Here is a 15,275-nt window from a genome sequence, read left to right on the forward strand (position 1 = left end):
AATTCAGACAACAGTTATTTCATTGATGTTGTCCAAGGTTGATTAACACAATAGTTGAGAAAATATGTTGTCTGATTGTTTTTAATCACACAATAGTTATTAATTCTCTATTGTGCAACTATTATTCAAACAATTGTGGCATTTTGATGTTGTCTGAGTAATTTAATTCAGACAATAGTTTTTTCTGTGTCTGTTGTGCGATTATTATTCCCATAATGTTAGTATTTGATGTTGTTTGACTATATCTTTAGACAATAGTTTTTTTTTTGTCTGTTGTGCGATAATTATTCACATAATGTTAGTATTTGATGTTGTATAACTATATATATTCAAACAACAATTTTTCTATGTCTGTTGTACAACTCTCCTTCAGACAATGATTGTGTGTGTTTCTGTTGTCTAAGTTTTTAAACCCGTTGCACTAATTGAATTCCCACACTTAGCCAAAATTCAACTTTTCAACTCCCTCCATTTCGATGGCTGACACAGAGTTGTTTTAGCACTTGGTCAAAATTTCCACACTCATACTCGTCTCCGCTCTCTCCCTCCCTCTTAGGGATGGCATTTGTACCCATTGGGTATTACCCGCTGGGTATTACCCACCCAATAATAATTCGTGGGTAATACCCATCAAATAATTAGCAGGTGTGGGTATTTACCCACCCATTTCTAAATGGGTAAAACCCATACGCACCCATTTACCCATTTTTAAAATGGGCAGTTTTTTTTTTTTATAAATACTTGCTACTATTTTTTTTAATTTCCGTAAAATATTTTTTTAAATACTCGCCGTAGAGACCTATGGGTACATGTCAATCAAATATTTATTTCCGTAAAACAATTTTCACAACTTGGCGATTAAATGTAAAATAATAAAATTCGGATCGTAAATGAACTATCCTCACAGATCGCCTTTTCACAATTATACGATGATCCAACGGTCGGATTCTCACATATCGCCTTTTGGAATCGTCTTTTCACAATTATACAATGATCCAACGGTCGGATTCTCACAGATCGCCTTTTGGAATCGTCTTTTCACAATTATACAATGATCCAACGGTCAGATTCTCATGGATCGCCGATAATCCAACGGTCGAATTTTCAAGGATCGCCTTTTGGAATCGTCTTTTCCCAATTATACGATAATCCAACGGTCGAATTTTCACGGATCGCCTTTTGAAATCGCCTTTTGAAATCGTCTTTTCACAATTATACGATGATCCAACGGTCAGATTTTCACGAGTCGCCTTTTGGAATCGTCTTTTCCCAATTATACGATGATCCAACGGTTTGATTTTCACGGATCCCCTTTCGGAATCGTCTTTTCACAATTATACGATGATCCAACGGCCAGATCCTCAAAGATGGCCTTTTGGAATCGTCTTTTCACAATTATATGATGATCCAACGGTCAGATTCTCACGGATCTCCCTTAAGATCATCCACTCAAAATTATACGAAGATCCAACGGTCAGATCCTCATGGATCGCCCTTAGGATCATCCTCTCAAAATTATATGAAGATCCAACGGTCAGATCCTCACGGATCCCTCTTAAGATCATCCTCTCAAAATTATATGAAGATCCAACGGTCAGATCCACACAGATCGCTCTTAGGATCATCCTCTCAAAATTATACGATGATCCAACGGTCGGTTCCTGATAGATCGCCTTTTGAACCAACTTTTCACAATTATACTATGATCCAACGGTCAGATCCTCATTCGAGACCACACAAAGTCGTCAGAACACCCCATATAGGTTTTCAGTTTTTTTTTTTTTTTAGAGTAAGAAAATTATAAAAATGCCCCATATGTTGGTTGAAAAATAATGGTTCTCAATTAAAAAAAAAATTTGGGTGTGGTCTACAATTTTATATGGGTATTTGGGTAAATTTGGGTACCCACGGGTATACCCATAACCCACCCATTTTTATACGGGTATTTTGTAATTACCCATACCCATACCCATACCCATAAACTATGGGTATTACCCATTAACAAATACCCAAAAGGAATAATTACCCGCGGGTACCCGTACTCGTGGGTTTTAATGCAAGTGCTGCATAATGTACTATAATGCATGTGCATTTATCTGCCCTAACGATAAAGCATGAGTTAAGCTGTTAAGATATGCGGATCCCATTTCCAGGAATAAAAACAATTCCCTTAAAAAAATAAAAACAATAGATATAAAACTAGAAAATGGGTGTAGAATGTACTACGGAGGAAAAATTATTTCATGCATTCTCAGCTTGAGGGAGGTAAATTGCAATATACATGTTTCCTAGTTTAAGACGTGTTATACTAGTTTGATTAGGATTTCTATTCCTAATAGGATAGGATTATGTTTTGTCTATAAATACCTACCTTCAAGATAGACTAGAAGAAGATTGTACATCCGTGACCACTTGATCTCATTCACCCCAGCACCAAAATAACCCTAGATATGGATGCTTCTGGAATCACAGTGAGACCAGCAGTGGGCAAGGAGAAGGAGAAGTACTCTGAAGAAGATCTAAAGGCTGCCGCCAGAGTCATCAAAAAAGAAGGATGGCAGATTTGTGGTGATGATCACCAACACATTATTAGTTGCCCTTATTGGAGTGTGTTCCACCTGGTGCAACTGTTGGCCCTGACTATCTAGTAATATGTGACTTGTGTGGTTATGAGTTATTGCAGCCTACAGCGGCTCACTGTTGGATGTGCGGTAAGTGGGGAGGACGTGCGGTGGAGGCGTCTACCTTTGATGAGAGCTATCGTAACCACCTAGAAGAAGATTACATAGCAGAACCAATTGTGTATGCAGAGTACATAGACCTAGACAAAACTAAAAGTCAGACTCTGAAGATCACATAAAGAAACATCATATAAAAACTAAAAGTCAGACTCTGAAGAAAAACAAAACTAAAAGTCGGACACTGCAGAAAAAGAAATGATTTTATGCCAGAGCCAGAGACCTTGGCACAGAAGATCTTTGTTATTGTTTATATGTTTGCGTGGGTTCTATACTTGTATGCATACTTGTCTACAATAGCAAGTGGGATGTTAAAGAGAATAAGCAAAACTATCAGCTCCTATTTCTAGTAGCCTGGGTTTAGGGAATGAGCGCCTGGTTCCTGATTGATTTCTACCTTAACATGACAAATGACACTGGTATTCTTATTCCTGAAGATGTAAAAAAAAAAAAACAAACAAACAAACCAAGCACATTCAAAAAATGGAGCTTCAGGAGAGGGACTTTGCGAACATAATGTACAATCAAAGATCAACAGTACCATTGCAGTAAGTAGATTTATTACCAGGGGGAAAAAAGGGAGGGAAAATACATGAAAAATCCAGAAGGGGCAGCATTGAAGCAACAACTATCCAAAAATTCCAGTACTGAGCCACGCTTCAGCCAGTAAACAGCAAGCCCCACAACAAACTTTAATTGCAGCATTCTACAGCCTAAGATTCAGCCTAAGATTCACTATGTCAGGTTTCACTCTTTAATCAACAGTCGATATAAATTCCTAGTCTGAATTGCAAAGATTTTATGCAAAAAGAGATTACATATGGCAGATCAGCTAATGATCATCTTGCTGAGGAACTCAGCTTTCTCAGGAAAATATTCCATCAATTCATCCTTGGTCACCCAAACAAAATCCTCACACTTCCCAATTTTTAACTTGTTTGTTGCAATCACTTGAGACTTGAAAAAGAATTGCTGAAAGAAAGGGAAGAAAAAGATGTAATTGTCAGTACACATATAAAATTATTATCACTATCAGCACAAGCCAGTGTAAAACAGAAAATGTTGCCAAAAGCCAACCTTGAAAGATGGAGAGTCGGTCACATTCGCTGATGACTCCATTGCAATATGTCCCATAGGAGCATTTCCAACAAAATATGTGTGGGACAGATCACCTAGGACAGACAGTAATGCAGATTCTGCACACTGAAGAAAAATGGTATTTATTTAGCAAACACAAATGTGATTTATATGGAAGAACAGGAAAAATAATATATATCATGTAACAGCCATCACCTTCCGCAATGTCTCCTCAGACTCGTACACTTTTTCTGGAAAATGCCAGACTGGCTTTCCATTAGGAGATCCATGTGTGTTACCATAGATAAGAAGATAAAGTCTACTGTCAAGTGCTCTCTGCAATGACCTAAAGAACAAGACAACTAACTTCAATACTAGGAACTTTTTGTTTTTGTGTTCTGACATCAAAATCATTCACATAAGTTTTATGTATAAAAGATCTAATGAGTTATCAATTCTTCTAATTTTTCTCTCAGCAATTAAGTTTCACCCACTACAATAGTTTTTTAACCATATCATAACTCCAAGGCACAGACACACATGATCTACTAATATGATATTACATACAGACCTCTGAAACACTACAATTGCAATAAAACTTAACTCACATTACATTTAACCCATAAAGAACAGCCAACTAAGAAGTAACCACTAAAACAAATTATCAATAGTAATCACTCAATATCCAACCATTACCAGTGCAAAACATTTATCCACCTTAAATCCAAGACGACTGTAGAATAGGTTTTTTAAGAAATTCATAGGCAATATTTAGGAGCTCTTTTACTTCAAATAAAGTGAAAAGTTGAGATGGAAAAATAGATTCTTATAGATAGACCAAAATTATACTCCATACTTTCTATCATTTTGTTTGTCAGCTTCAGTGATCCGTGGAGCTGGTACATAATCAATTTGGTAGTCTCCTTTTCCCCTGTTCACCAAAACAAAGTGTCAGACTAGAGTTGTACATTTTATTTGCACCATTTTTGTGCGTGAATCATGTAAGGTTAATGCAATAAGTGGAACAATTGCATATGAGCTTTATCAATTAGATTTTACAAATAAACATCAACTTCAACTACCTTTAAGGTGTGGCAGCCACTGAAACCAGAAAATAGACTAATCTAATACTGGACACAATATGAACATATCGGGAATCAAAAATTTCCTGATCATCATGCACGACAGTATGAAATTTAGTTAAAATGGCAAATACGCCCAAGAATACTTTTTACTGGGAAATGCACCTTTACGATTCAGCAATTAGAACAGAAGGCAAAAGCCACAAATGTGCTTGATAAATTAGAAATAGAAGGAGGGCCATCATTCATATGCAATGCAGTTGTGATCAAGTAACAAATCCAATAAAGTAATCAGCCTCTAAACCTCACCTAGCATTAGACTTGTCTAAAAGTTCATCTGGATATCTGCGTCGATATTGCTGTCGCCACCGAAACCTACAATCCCAAAGGCCAAAACAACAAAGTAACATGAGCTCCACTAAACAAAAAAAGCACATCACTCACAGAAATTGAATCAAAATTCTACCAATTCAGGTATCACCATAGTACACACTTATTAAAGCAAAACACTGAATTGGCATTCTTCAATCCTCTGAAACTGTAAAACTGAGCTTAGCCCAGCTCAAATCAGCTACTCCATACACTCTTCTACCATATAAACCAATCAAATTTTCAAACTTTTCTTTCACTTCTCTTCCAAAACAATCAAAATTTCACTTTTTTCTTTCATTAATCAAATTCCGGAGCAAAACACAATCATCAAATCGCATCTGAATTCAATTTCTGAGATTAAAGATAAGAACTTACGAGAACTCCTGAAATGCATAGACGATGGGGTCGATTTTGGGAATAACAACCGGGAGCCTCTCGAAGAGTACGGACGCGACGATTTTCTCCGGCGACGAGCTCGTGCTAAACCCTCGGCTTTTGACGAGGGACCCACCCAGACTCGCAATCGACCTCCGCATTCTGAATCTAACTCCGGCGAGGATCGACTGAAATTTTCTTTCTGGCAAAAAGCCCTCGTTAAACCCTAAATCACTCTCACACTGCTACGCTGAGAAGTAAATGCGTTTTTTGAAATTGTAAAATTGTTTTGAGGCCCTTGTTGTTTTGTGAATTTTATTTTGGCTCTTGGTTTAAAGTCCCTAAATATATCTACACACATATATATGACTCACTACTTTGCAAACCAGCAACAAATGAGAGAAACCATCTCCAAGGCTTCATCAATATCCAATCTACTTCTTAGTATTAGTCTATCAGAGAAGAAGAAGGAAAAAATAAAAAAAACAAAGCCTGACTTATCATTAAGAATTCCTAATGAGTTTAACATAACATTTACTAAGAAATGCATTGCAAAAATGTAGGATTGGTTCTTCAAAAGAAACAGCATGCTTCAACAACTATAAAGAGAGTACTTGGCTCATAGAAAAGAGTCAACTTACAGGTCGAGACGAAATAGCCTGAGCGATTTTGATATACGCCTGTAAAATTAACAAAAGAAGTAATATAAGAAATCCAACTCAACGAACAAAGAAGAAGCCGGGAGTAGAAAAGTTTATTCTAATTTTCACAGTACCGGTCCAAGTTCTACTAGTATTTGCCGAAGCTCAGCAGCTCTAACCTGCAAGCAAAAAATTAGACCAAAATCGATGTAATTTAATTCCCATCCAAAATATAGCCCAAATATCATTATTTCAAGATCAGTTTCAAAACAAGAATGAGAAATCTTGAGAAACTGAATCGAACCCAGAAACACCACAAGAAACATATGAAATCAAGATCAGTTTCTCTCTCGAACCCAGAAACAACTTAATCGAACCCAGAAACAATTTAATCGAACCCAAAGCTTAAAAGTACTTGTGTATTAAACAACTTAATCGAACCCAGAAACACCACAGCCCAAATTCCAAAACAAGAATGAGAAAGTGAATCGAACCCAACAACTTAACAAGAGAAAGAGATTCAAGAAATTCGAACCCAGAAATCGATCCCAAAATTTCTCCAAGCTTGAGTCACCGTCTCACCGAGCTTCACATAATCACAGCTTGAGGAAGAGTCGAAGAGAGTGAAGAAACTGTTGTTGCTGCTGCGAGTTGACACTTGACAGAGAGTTGAGAGAGACTGAGAGACAGAGAGAGTGAGAGTCTGAGTCTCTGAGACTGAGATACAGAGAGAGTGCGGCCGAGTTTGAGAGAGGGGATAAGGGTAGGGAAAATGAGAAAGTGATAGACCTAGGGGCTAGGGCTGTCGTGTTATTCATCTAAACCATTAGAAAATCTAACCCTATCAACGTTGGACACGTATTGATAAATATATTCATTATATGAATATATTTGAACTAGCAACAGTGCCGCGCTTTGCTGCGGGATGTGAATGATAACAATAAAACAATTTTCACCATTTTAAATACAATTAAACAATTTTCTCAATTTTCACCATTTTTCTTTTTATTATGAACAATGCTAAAATGTCTAAGCCAATGCATCAGAACAAAAGCAAAGGCAAGAAACCCAAAACCCAGAACATTAAGAATTGAATCAGATAAGACAATGCATTCACCAAAGAAAGAAACACCCCTTGGCAAAATGTATTAGTACTTGTCATCGAAAAGCAGAAGAAATATAAATAAAAAAAAACCATACTAACACCATAATCTTCTCCAGATATACTAACACCCATAGCCACTCTATTATTTTTAAACTGAACAGAAAATAAATAAAACTAAAAACACTTTATTATCTTCTTCCAAACTTGAATCTGTACAAAACTAAAATATTACCACAAAAAGAAACTACTCAATACCCACTGCAATTGACTGGCTTTAGTTCAAAAATTTTCTATAACTCTCCGAAAATACCCATTCTTTCTTTTCCCTAAACCATTCTTTCTTCTCCCTAAACCATTCTTTCTTCGTCAATGAAGAAGATAGTAATACCCAACTTACCTCAATCTATATAGAAATCGATTAACAATTTAAAGGTCCAAGCAAAACTTAATTCCACAAATATGACACAGACTGATCCAAAACAGAAATGCTCAAAAAGAGGGAAACAATCAAAAATACATGGTATGCCACAGCTCAGATAATTAAACTTAATAAACAGGATTTTAATCCTAACAAAAATGTGATCCTGCAGGTTCAGTGCTGAAGTCCAAAGATAAAATTGTTTTTCCATTAATTCAGTCAATCATAGTTTAATTAACTAAACTTATACAGAACAAAAGAATGATCAGGAGACCAAATCAGCAGCAGAATCCTCTCATTCATCCCACAGTTGAATGAATATATAAATTAATGAAAGATTTTAAATTATGAAAGATAAAAACGATACCTTGAAGGTATTGCAATCAATTGCCCAGAGTTGAAACTGTAGCACAAACAAAGCCTGCAACAGATAAAAATTAATATTATTTAAATATTAAGAACAACAAATAATAAAAGTATGGGATTGAATGTAACTGATAATTTCAAGAGTATAGGATAGAAAACTCTATAGTGTTGGTTGTAAGAGATATGCAAACCAATCACTAATTATTGCAAATAATCTTCTTAATGGATAGAAAATTTGTATTCATTGTTTAGTCTTTAATAGCTATCGTTGTGATCATAAAGGCATATGTTTTAATTACCCAAACAACAATAATCTTTACAAACATAGCGTCAAACCGTACATCAGTTCGATACACATAAACATCACAAACATAACTTCAAACCTTTTCAATCAATTCCGAAATCCCAATCCGAAACACAATCACAACCCCTAAACCAAAAAACCCATATATCCATGAATTCTAAACAAACAACAACGTGAAAACCCAACTACTTCAAAAAAAAATTATAAAAAAAATAATAATAATAATAATAATAAGGAATAAAGCTAAAAAAAACTTCCAAACCTGCAATCCTCACTCGTCGAAATCCACCAAAACCACAGCCTTTGATCAAACCAAAGGAGAACTCAGCAAACCAAGGAACTTTATTGTGGTCTGCACAATAAAGTAAATGGAAATATCAGAAAAACAATTTAAGCTTCAGAAGGAAGCTGCATTCTACATACATAAAGAAGTATAACAGGACCCATCTCTATTGATTTGTGAACTTTGGTTTTAATAACTTTGTAGCTTAGATATCAAGAAATCATAAAACATAAATAAGACAACAACACTGAAGCACAACTTCTCATTATGGAAACCAAGTGAGAACAACTTCTTGCATTTTATATTTGAAACCACCATATGAATTAATTTCTTTAGATAATATAATAATTACTAATTACAATCAATGCTGCAGAAGAAAACAATGGATAAATAAGTACTAAGAAAACAATGGATAAATAAGTACTAATCTAATATGTTCTTCGGCCATATTCATACATCAGTTGGTAATAAACCACTCACATCATCACAAACTCACAATCTTATCACTTATCAGCAGAAGAAAATCTTTTAGTAATGGAAAAGAATGACAATTTACTAAATCATAACAAAGATGAAAGATTGAAAACAAAAAATTTGGATCTTGGAACTGTTGAAAAGTTAAAACCCAGGCTGCAGAAGGAAACCAAATCGCATACATTAAGAATTGAATCAGATAAGCTTCAGTTAACAGAAGAAAGATCAATAGCAATCAATGCCAACCAAATAGCTTCACCCGCGAATAATGCATTTAAGTAGAAGGTTAAAATGTGAAACATTATGTCTGTTCATAATAAAAAGAAAAATGAAAACAGCCATCATGCAATTGAAGCCATCAAATCAAGTGAACCGCTTTTCTTATTTTGCTTTTGCTGAAAATGAAACCGCTTCTTCTTTTGCTGATTACTCTGATCATGAAAAGAAGAAACAATAAGAAGAGGGTTCTTACCATCAGATTTCTACATAGCCTACAATCAATTCCAAGGTTGGAAACTTGATCAGAACAAAAACAAAGGCAAGAGACCCAAAACCCAGACTCCTATTTAGAATAAACAAACAAACACTATTATCACAGAAACCAGGAACAATGGAGCAAAAACACCAAATCAAACAAACAAACAACAAAGCAATGAAAATTTCACAAATCGGAGGCCCCAAGTTAAACAAAACCCACAATATTCACATCCAAGTGCAACCAGCCCTGAGAATTAGGCGAGGCAATTACCGGATTGAAGATTCAAACTTTTCCTCCGATCTATCTCTCTACCTCCTCGTCCGAAGCAAACAAATACAACCGATCTCTCTAACTCTCTTTATCTCTCAACCCGGATTGAGGATTCAAACTTACCCTCCGATCTATCTCTCTACCTCCTCGTGCGAAGCAAACACACACAACCGATCTTTGTCTCTCAACAATTGATAAAGATGGTCAGAAGATTGTAGAAGAAAGAAACGACGCGAAGATAGGATATATCCAGATAAGGTAGAGCCGGAAAAAAAATCTGAAGCGAGGACAAAAGAGTCAAATCACTTGGAGCCAAATCACTGTTAGTTGAACAGTGTAGGAGCTTTAGCATATGTAAAACTAGTTAGAAATCCCGCGCTTTGCTGCGGGTAGTATCACTTCGTTCAAGTTGTATAACAATTATCAATTGCTTTCTAACTAAACTAACAACTAATAGTAATCAAATGAAGTTATCTAGTTCACAAAGGGGAGGGAGCCCAAGTACTTTTACAGTCTTCTCCATGTTCTAACCATTTAACACATTCCTCATGCACGTAATAGAAGATACCAGCAAAGTAAGTGTGAGACTTCGCTCAAACAGATTCCAATTCAACATGAGTTTAAATTAAGTTGAAGAGACTTGGTGTCTAAAAAAAAAGGAAGCAAATTCTAAAGGAGGCAAATTCTTGTAACACCTACCATATGGATCACATATTTTGAGCATAAGTCCCCAATTTTAATGACGTTGTACTGCCTACTGTCTTTGAATGTTTCTAATGCCTAAAATCAAAATTTTTGTATAGTTAGGTTGGAAAATTGGCAAAAAAGAATAAAAATAAAGTTAGAGGACCAGTTATAAGCAGTGAAAAAAGCATTAACATATCAGTTATAGAACCAGTTATAAGCAGTGAGAAAAGGTAATGAAATATAATCAGTGAGCAAGGAGTAACATTGTTCCAGCAAACAAAGTGAGGAGTCCAAAATTTCATATGTCAACTCTTTGTTAACAAATCATGCATATCTGTTACGACTTAGAACCATAGTGGATAGCTGTACTGATCTATACAGGGACGGAAAAGAAGTGCATCGATTTGGAATTAACTCAAGCATAGGACACCGATTGCAGAACCAACCAATTCAGAATTTAACCAACAAAACTCAAAAGCATAAATAAGAATGTCAAATTAGGATAAAAGCTAAATGATTTAATTCGCCAATAAAAATGCCATGCTGGTACGCCTTCAAATTTCAAAATAGTAATTGCTGCAGGTCCATAGGTACAGCATATGCAAAACCCAGAAAGGGCATAACCAATAGCTAAGCTGATCATTTTTACTGATCAAAAAAATGTTCAATTTTTTAGAGCAGCACATGAGTTTTAGATGACTGTAAAAGAGTATATTTCTGTTTTGGTATACCCTTCAACACTTAAGGAACTGGGAATGTTTTCATGAAAGAAGTGTCTTTTCAAGGGAAATTATGAGTTAAGTAGTCATGGAAAGTGGACTTGGGGAATTCTTTACAATTTGATTAGAATAATAGTACAGGCATGACAGGAAAAAAATGAGATTAGAATCATTTCATTGTGGAAGTTCTTCATAGAGATGAAGTTGAGCATTTCGTCCCTTCATATATAGTATGCTGTATCATCAAAATTTCATATACAGAGAACCAAAATTTACGGTAAATCCGGAAAAGCATAGAACCAATCACTCTAGGAACCCAGAACGCAAATAATACAGAGATTACAAAGCACATGCAATGAAAACCCAGAATCGATCATATACAGAGGACAGTCTATACCTTGACAATTTGATTGAGAAGAGCAACCCAGATTTTCGCTTCTTGAATATCTCTCTCTCTCTCTCTCTCCCTCTGCGGCTGTCAAGGATGGCTTTCTTTCTACTCGCTCTCCCTGAACCAACACTCTTCCCTCTCAGCCACCAAAATTGAGAAGGCAAGCAGTAGACCTACTCTTTCAATAAAACAACGCCCATCAGCATTTCGTTTTCGCAAAGAGAGAGGCAAAATAAGAACAAATTGGTAACATGCTGAGCCAATTTGGCTAGCCTCACACCATATCCAAGCAACAATTGAGACTGAGCCAAATTATACCTATCAACAACTCACGATTGAAATCTGATTCAATCGAAATACAAAATACAAAAAACAAAAACTCACAAATGCACAAAGTCTCAAACTTGAGAAATCGATTGAAGCACCACGCTAGTGATGACGTCGGCTCAAGATGAATACCGAACAATCGCTGAGATGGGAGGAGAGGGAGTGCAGTGAGAACAAAAGAAACAGTCCGTAGAAGAAAGAAGAAACCGATGGAAACATAGTATACCTCGGTCAATGGCAGCCTGAAATTGTGAGAAAAAGCGAGGGCAGAACCGCCATTTTACTGTTAAATGAACAGTTGAATGAACAGTGCGAGGAACAGTGTTTCGGCTTTAGATGTATGTATAATTTGGTCGGTTCGGTGCAAAAGTGGTCGGTAAACATCCAACAACCGTTTCCGAACCGTATTCATTCGGTTTCGGCTCTGCTCCAACACTTTCTTTCCTTCTTCTTTTCGGTTCGGTAACCGAACTGATATTTTCGGGCCGGTTCGGTCGGAAAACCGTTTCCAAATCGGTTGTGCCCACCCCTAATTGTAGTTGTGTAAATGTGTCTTTGTGACATTAGAACTAGCTTACCAAACAAAAACTATGGATCTTTGTTTGGGTTTGGGAACAAAACACTAAAGGACAGCATAAGCACCACCAATATGATACGAATTTTCGAACACTCTTCAACTTCTAAAAATAATAAACGGATAAACTAAGAAACATATTGGCTTCTCATGACAATAAGATTTATGAACTTAAAAGTCTTCAAGTTTCGAAAAAAATGGAAGCTATAAAGCTAATGACTATAATAAGATTTATGAACTGAAAAATACAAACAATAAGCTCAAAATTGCTAAGTTTTCTTAAATAATATCATTCAAAAGACTTTAAAAACAAGTAAAAATAAGAACGATTAGGGTATAAACTCAGACATTATTCGTAGTAGTAACTCATTCGAACTACACAAAAATTAGATAATTCCATACACCATTTCTAAGAGATGTTTGGGATAGCATTTGGGTTAAACACATATAATTATGCCAGAGGAATGATTAGGGCATAAACTCCACCCCGTTTTCTATTATTAGATTCTGTATACAGTGTTTTTCGAGAACAGTTACAAACGAAAACATAGCAATTCGCTTTTAGTTGGGGAAAGGTAACATGTTGTTCACAATGTATTCCATTTGCGTATATGATCCAACAGTGATGACGTCTACATCCATCAACTGTTGTTGAAGTTGATTTGCAAGATTAGTATCTTGTTCAAGTAGCTCGTTCCTATTATCTTTGGCATCAATAGACTCTTGTATACTTAGGTTCAATGCATTCACCTATCCATTAATTTGGTCGATTTCATTTTGCAGACCTATTATTTATCCTTTCAACAAGTGTAATTGTTGATGATGATATTGATTTAATTCCTGATAATTAATAATTTCTTTGGTTTTACCTGGGGCCACATAGGGTCTGTGCTCGAGTGTGCGCCACACAATGCAGATTTAGATCGTGCTGAGCATCCATATAATTCACTAGAGATATCAGTGTATCTGGGACGAATACATGTTTGTCCTGGCCTAGTTATTGGACATTTGGATTTTCAGGAGCCGGAAGATCCATATCCTTTAAAACAATAATAAAAAAGTATTTAAAGGAAAAAAGAAGCTTTAATGTTTATAAGAGTCAATTTTTTATCACTATGAAGCGGTACAATATGCAGTATGTACAACATGACACCTTCCTTATTCAATAGGCAAGAAACGCTCTGTATAGTTCCTCAAATATTATTTTGGCCAAAAAGCTATGGTACCACAAAGTGAGTGCATATAGATACATTCAAATTGCAATTCAAGATAGAGATTTCATAGTTTGTGACTTTGTGTGATTAAAAATTGTGAATCAATACGTTAAACCTTGCTAGCTTCGTTCTATTAAAAAAAAAAATTCAATAGTTTATTCAATAAATATGGTGTAACAAACACTAAAGCCTTGTTTGGTTCAAAAATGAAATCAATTCCTTTGTGTTCATATGAAGGGAAAATAAACGTCTCGCTAGTTTTTCTTTCCGGTGTTTTGGAACGTTTTCCCAATAACAAGGAAAAAAACTCACTATAGTGTTTGATTTATGTAAGGAAATGAAGCTAAACAATATTGATATTTTATTGATGTTCTTATTTATTAAAATATAAAATTATGCAAATCTCTTGTCGCAGTGGCGGCAGCTTCCAACTCCTTATGTAATCTTTCAAATGAATAGTAGCACCAGCTAAATATTAAAATTCCCTGATCTAGAAAGGCTACTATTGTCTGCTCTTTCTTCCCTTAATTTTGGGGCTAACTGCCCAACCATTGGTGGGCAAAAGCCAATAAGAAAAGGTCTCACAAGCTATGTATGATGCATCCCATTCTTATGTTAACATTTGTTTTGATTTACTTTATGTGTTGGTTTAATTGTGTGAGTTACTTTATTCAATGGAAATTTCATTTTGATTAAAAAAATTCATTAATTACTATCATCATATGAGAAAGTTTGCAACTTTATTTCTTTTTTCATCATTTTGAACATCGTTTTTTTCATTTATTTTTCTTATGAGAGACATGATTGAAGAGATGTTCCAAGAGATCGTAATAGGAAACAAAGAATTATATTTTTCTTCCAAAAGGTCGACCAATTTGTTTGCCTTTTCAGATGTTATAAACATGTAGGGAGAGGCTCTAATGAGACCATAAAAATGAGAACATCATGAGAGCTTTCAAATCAATGATTTTGAGACCTACGTTTCTATCACATCTCAACAAATCCTCTATTAAATATTTTAGGTCTCCATGAGTATATCATTGCTGCAAGTTTTCTTCCATATTGCTAATCGTAAAGGTGACGAACTATATCAAATCAATAGACAAACCAAATATGGCCACTTTGAACCTTCCGTATTCATAAATGATAAATCACGATTATGAACGTTTTTACGATTTTTTATTTGGCTAAAAATTTACAAAATTATATACTCATGAAGTTCTAAACATCTAAAGGTCGATTTGCTAAAAAAGATTGAGATTTAAAAATAAGAACTTATGAGAACTCCTAAAGTGCATAGACGACGGGGTCAATTTTGGGAATAACAACTGGGAGCCTCTCGAACAACATGAACGTGACGATTTTCTTTGGTGACAAGTT

The 15,275-nt window shown here is 35.4% G+C and overlaps 1 protein-coding gene across 7 annotated transcripts; it reads right to left on the reverse strand.

The window, feature by feature from the left end:
- Positions 1–2,218: 2,218 nt before the first annotated feature.
- LOC112192709 (39S ribosomal protein L46, mitochondrial) lies at positions 2,219–12,323 on the reverse strand. Of its 7 annotated transcripts, none has more exons than XR_005808386.1 (13): positions 12,165–12,323; positions 11,787–11,953; positions 8,741–8,830; positions 8,176–8,229; positions 6,420–6,464; positions 6,286–6,324; positions 5,645–5,846; positions 5,207–5,272; positions 4,672–4,746; positions 4,032–4,161; positions 3,816–3,941; positions 3,304–3,710; positions 2,219–2,821 (listed from the first exon to the last, which is right to left on the reverse strand). XR_005808386.1 is itself a non-coding variant. In XM_040516539.1 (13 exons), exons 8-13 carry the CDS (start codon positions 5,803–5,805, stop codon positions 3,567–3,569), a joined length of 702 nt encoding a protein of 233 aa, XP_040372473.1. In that variant the 5' UTR covers positions 5,806–5,846; positions 6,286–6,324; positions 6,420–6,464; positions 8,176–8,229; positions 8,741–8,830; positions 9,984–10,158; positions 11,787–11,953; positions 12,165–12,323; the 3' UTR covers positions 3,258–3,566. The 7 variants fall into 7 exon arrangements, 6 of the variants coding, with proteins under 6 accessions (XP_040372473.1, XP_024188327.1, XP_024188328.1 ...); XM_040516539.1 differs by lacking the exon at positions 2,219–2,821 and adding an exon at positions 9,984–10,158 and having other exon boundaries at positions 3,258–3,710; XM_024332559.2 differs by lacking the exon at positions 2,219–2,821 and adding an exon at positions 9,984–10,260 and having other exon boundaries at positions 3,258–3,710.
- Between the last annotated feature and the right edge of the window lie 2,952 nt (positions 12,324–15,275).

The sequence above is a fragment of the Rosa chinensis genome, chromosome 3 (genome assembly GCF_002994745.2).
Source record: "Rosa chinensis cultivar Old Blush chromosome 3, RchiOBHm-V2, whole genome shotgun sequence".
Classification (NCBI taxonomy): Eukaryota; Viridiplantae; Streptophyta; class Magnoliopsida; order Rosales; family Rosaceae; genus Rosa; species Rosa chinensis.

Bases quoted from the DNA above. Each gene is read 5' to 3' on its own strand.
- LOC112192709 (XM_024332560.2), bottom strand. From the start codon at position 5,805: ATGCGGAGGTCGATTGCGAGTCTGGGTGGGTCCCTCGTCAAAAGCCGA. The intron at 4,747-5,206 runs GTGAGGTTTAGA...TTTGGTGAACAG, and splicing joins TTAGACAAGTCTAATGCTAG to GGGAAAAGGAGACTACCAAA. The intron at 4,162-4,671 runs GTATGGAGTATA...CTTGTTCTTTAG, and splicing joins GACAAACAAAATGATAGAAA to GTCATTGCAGAGAGCACTTG.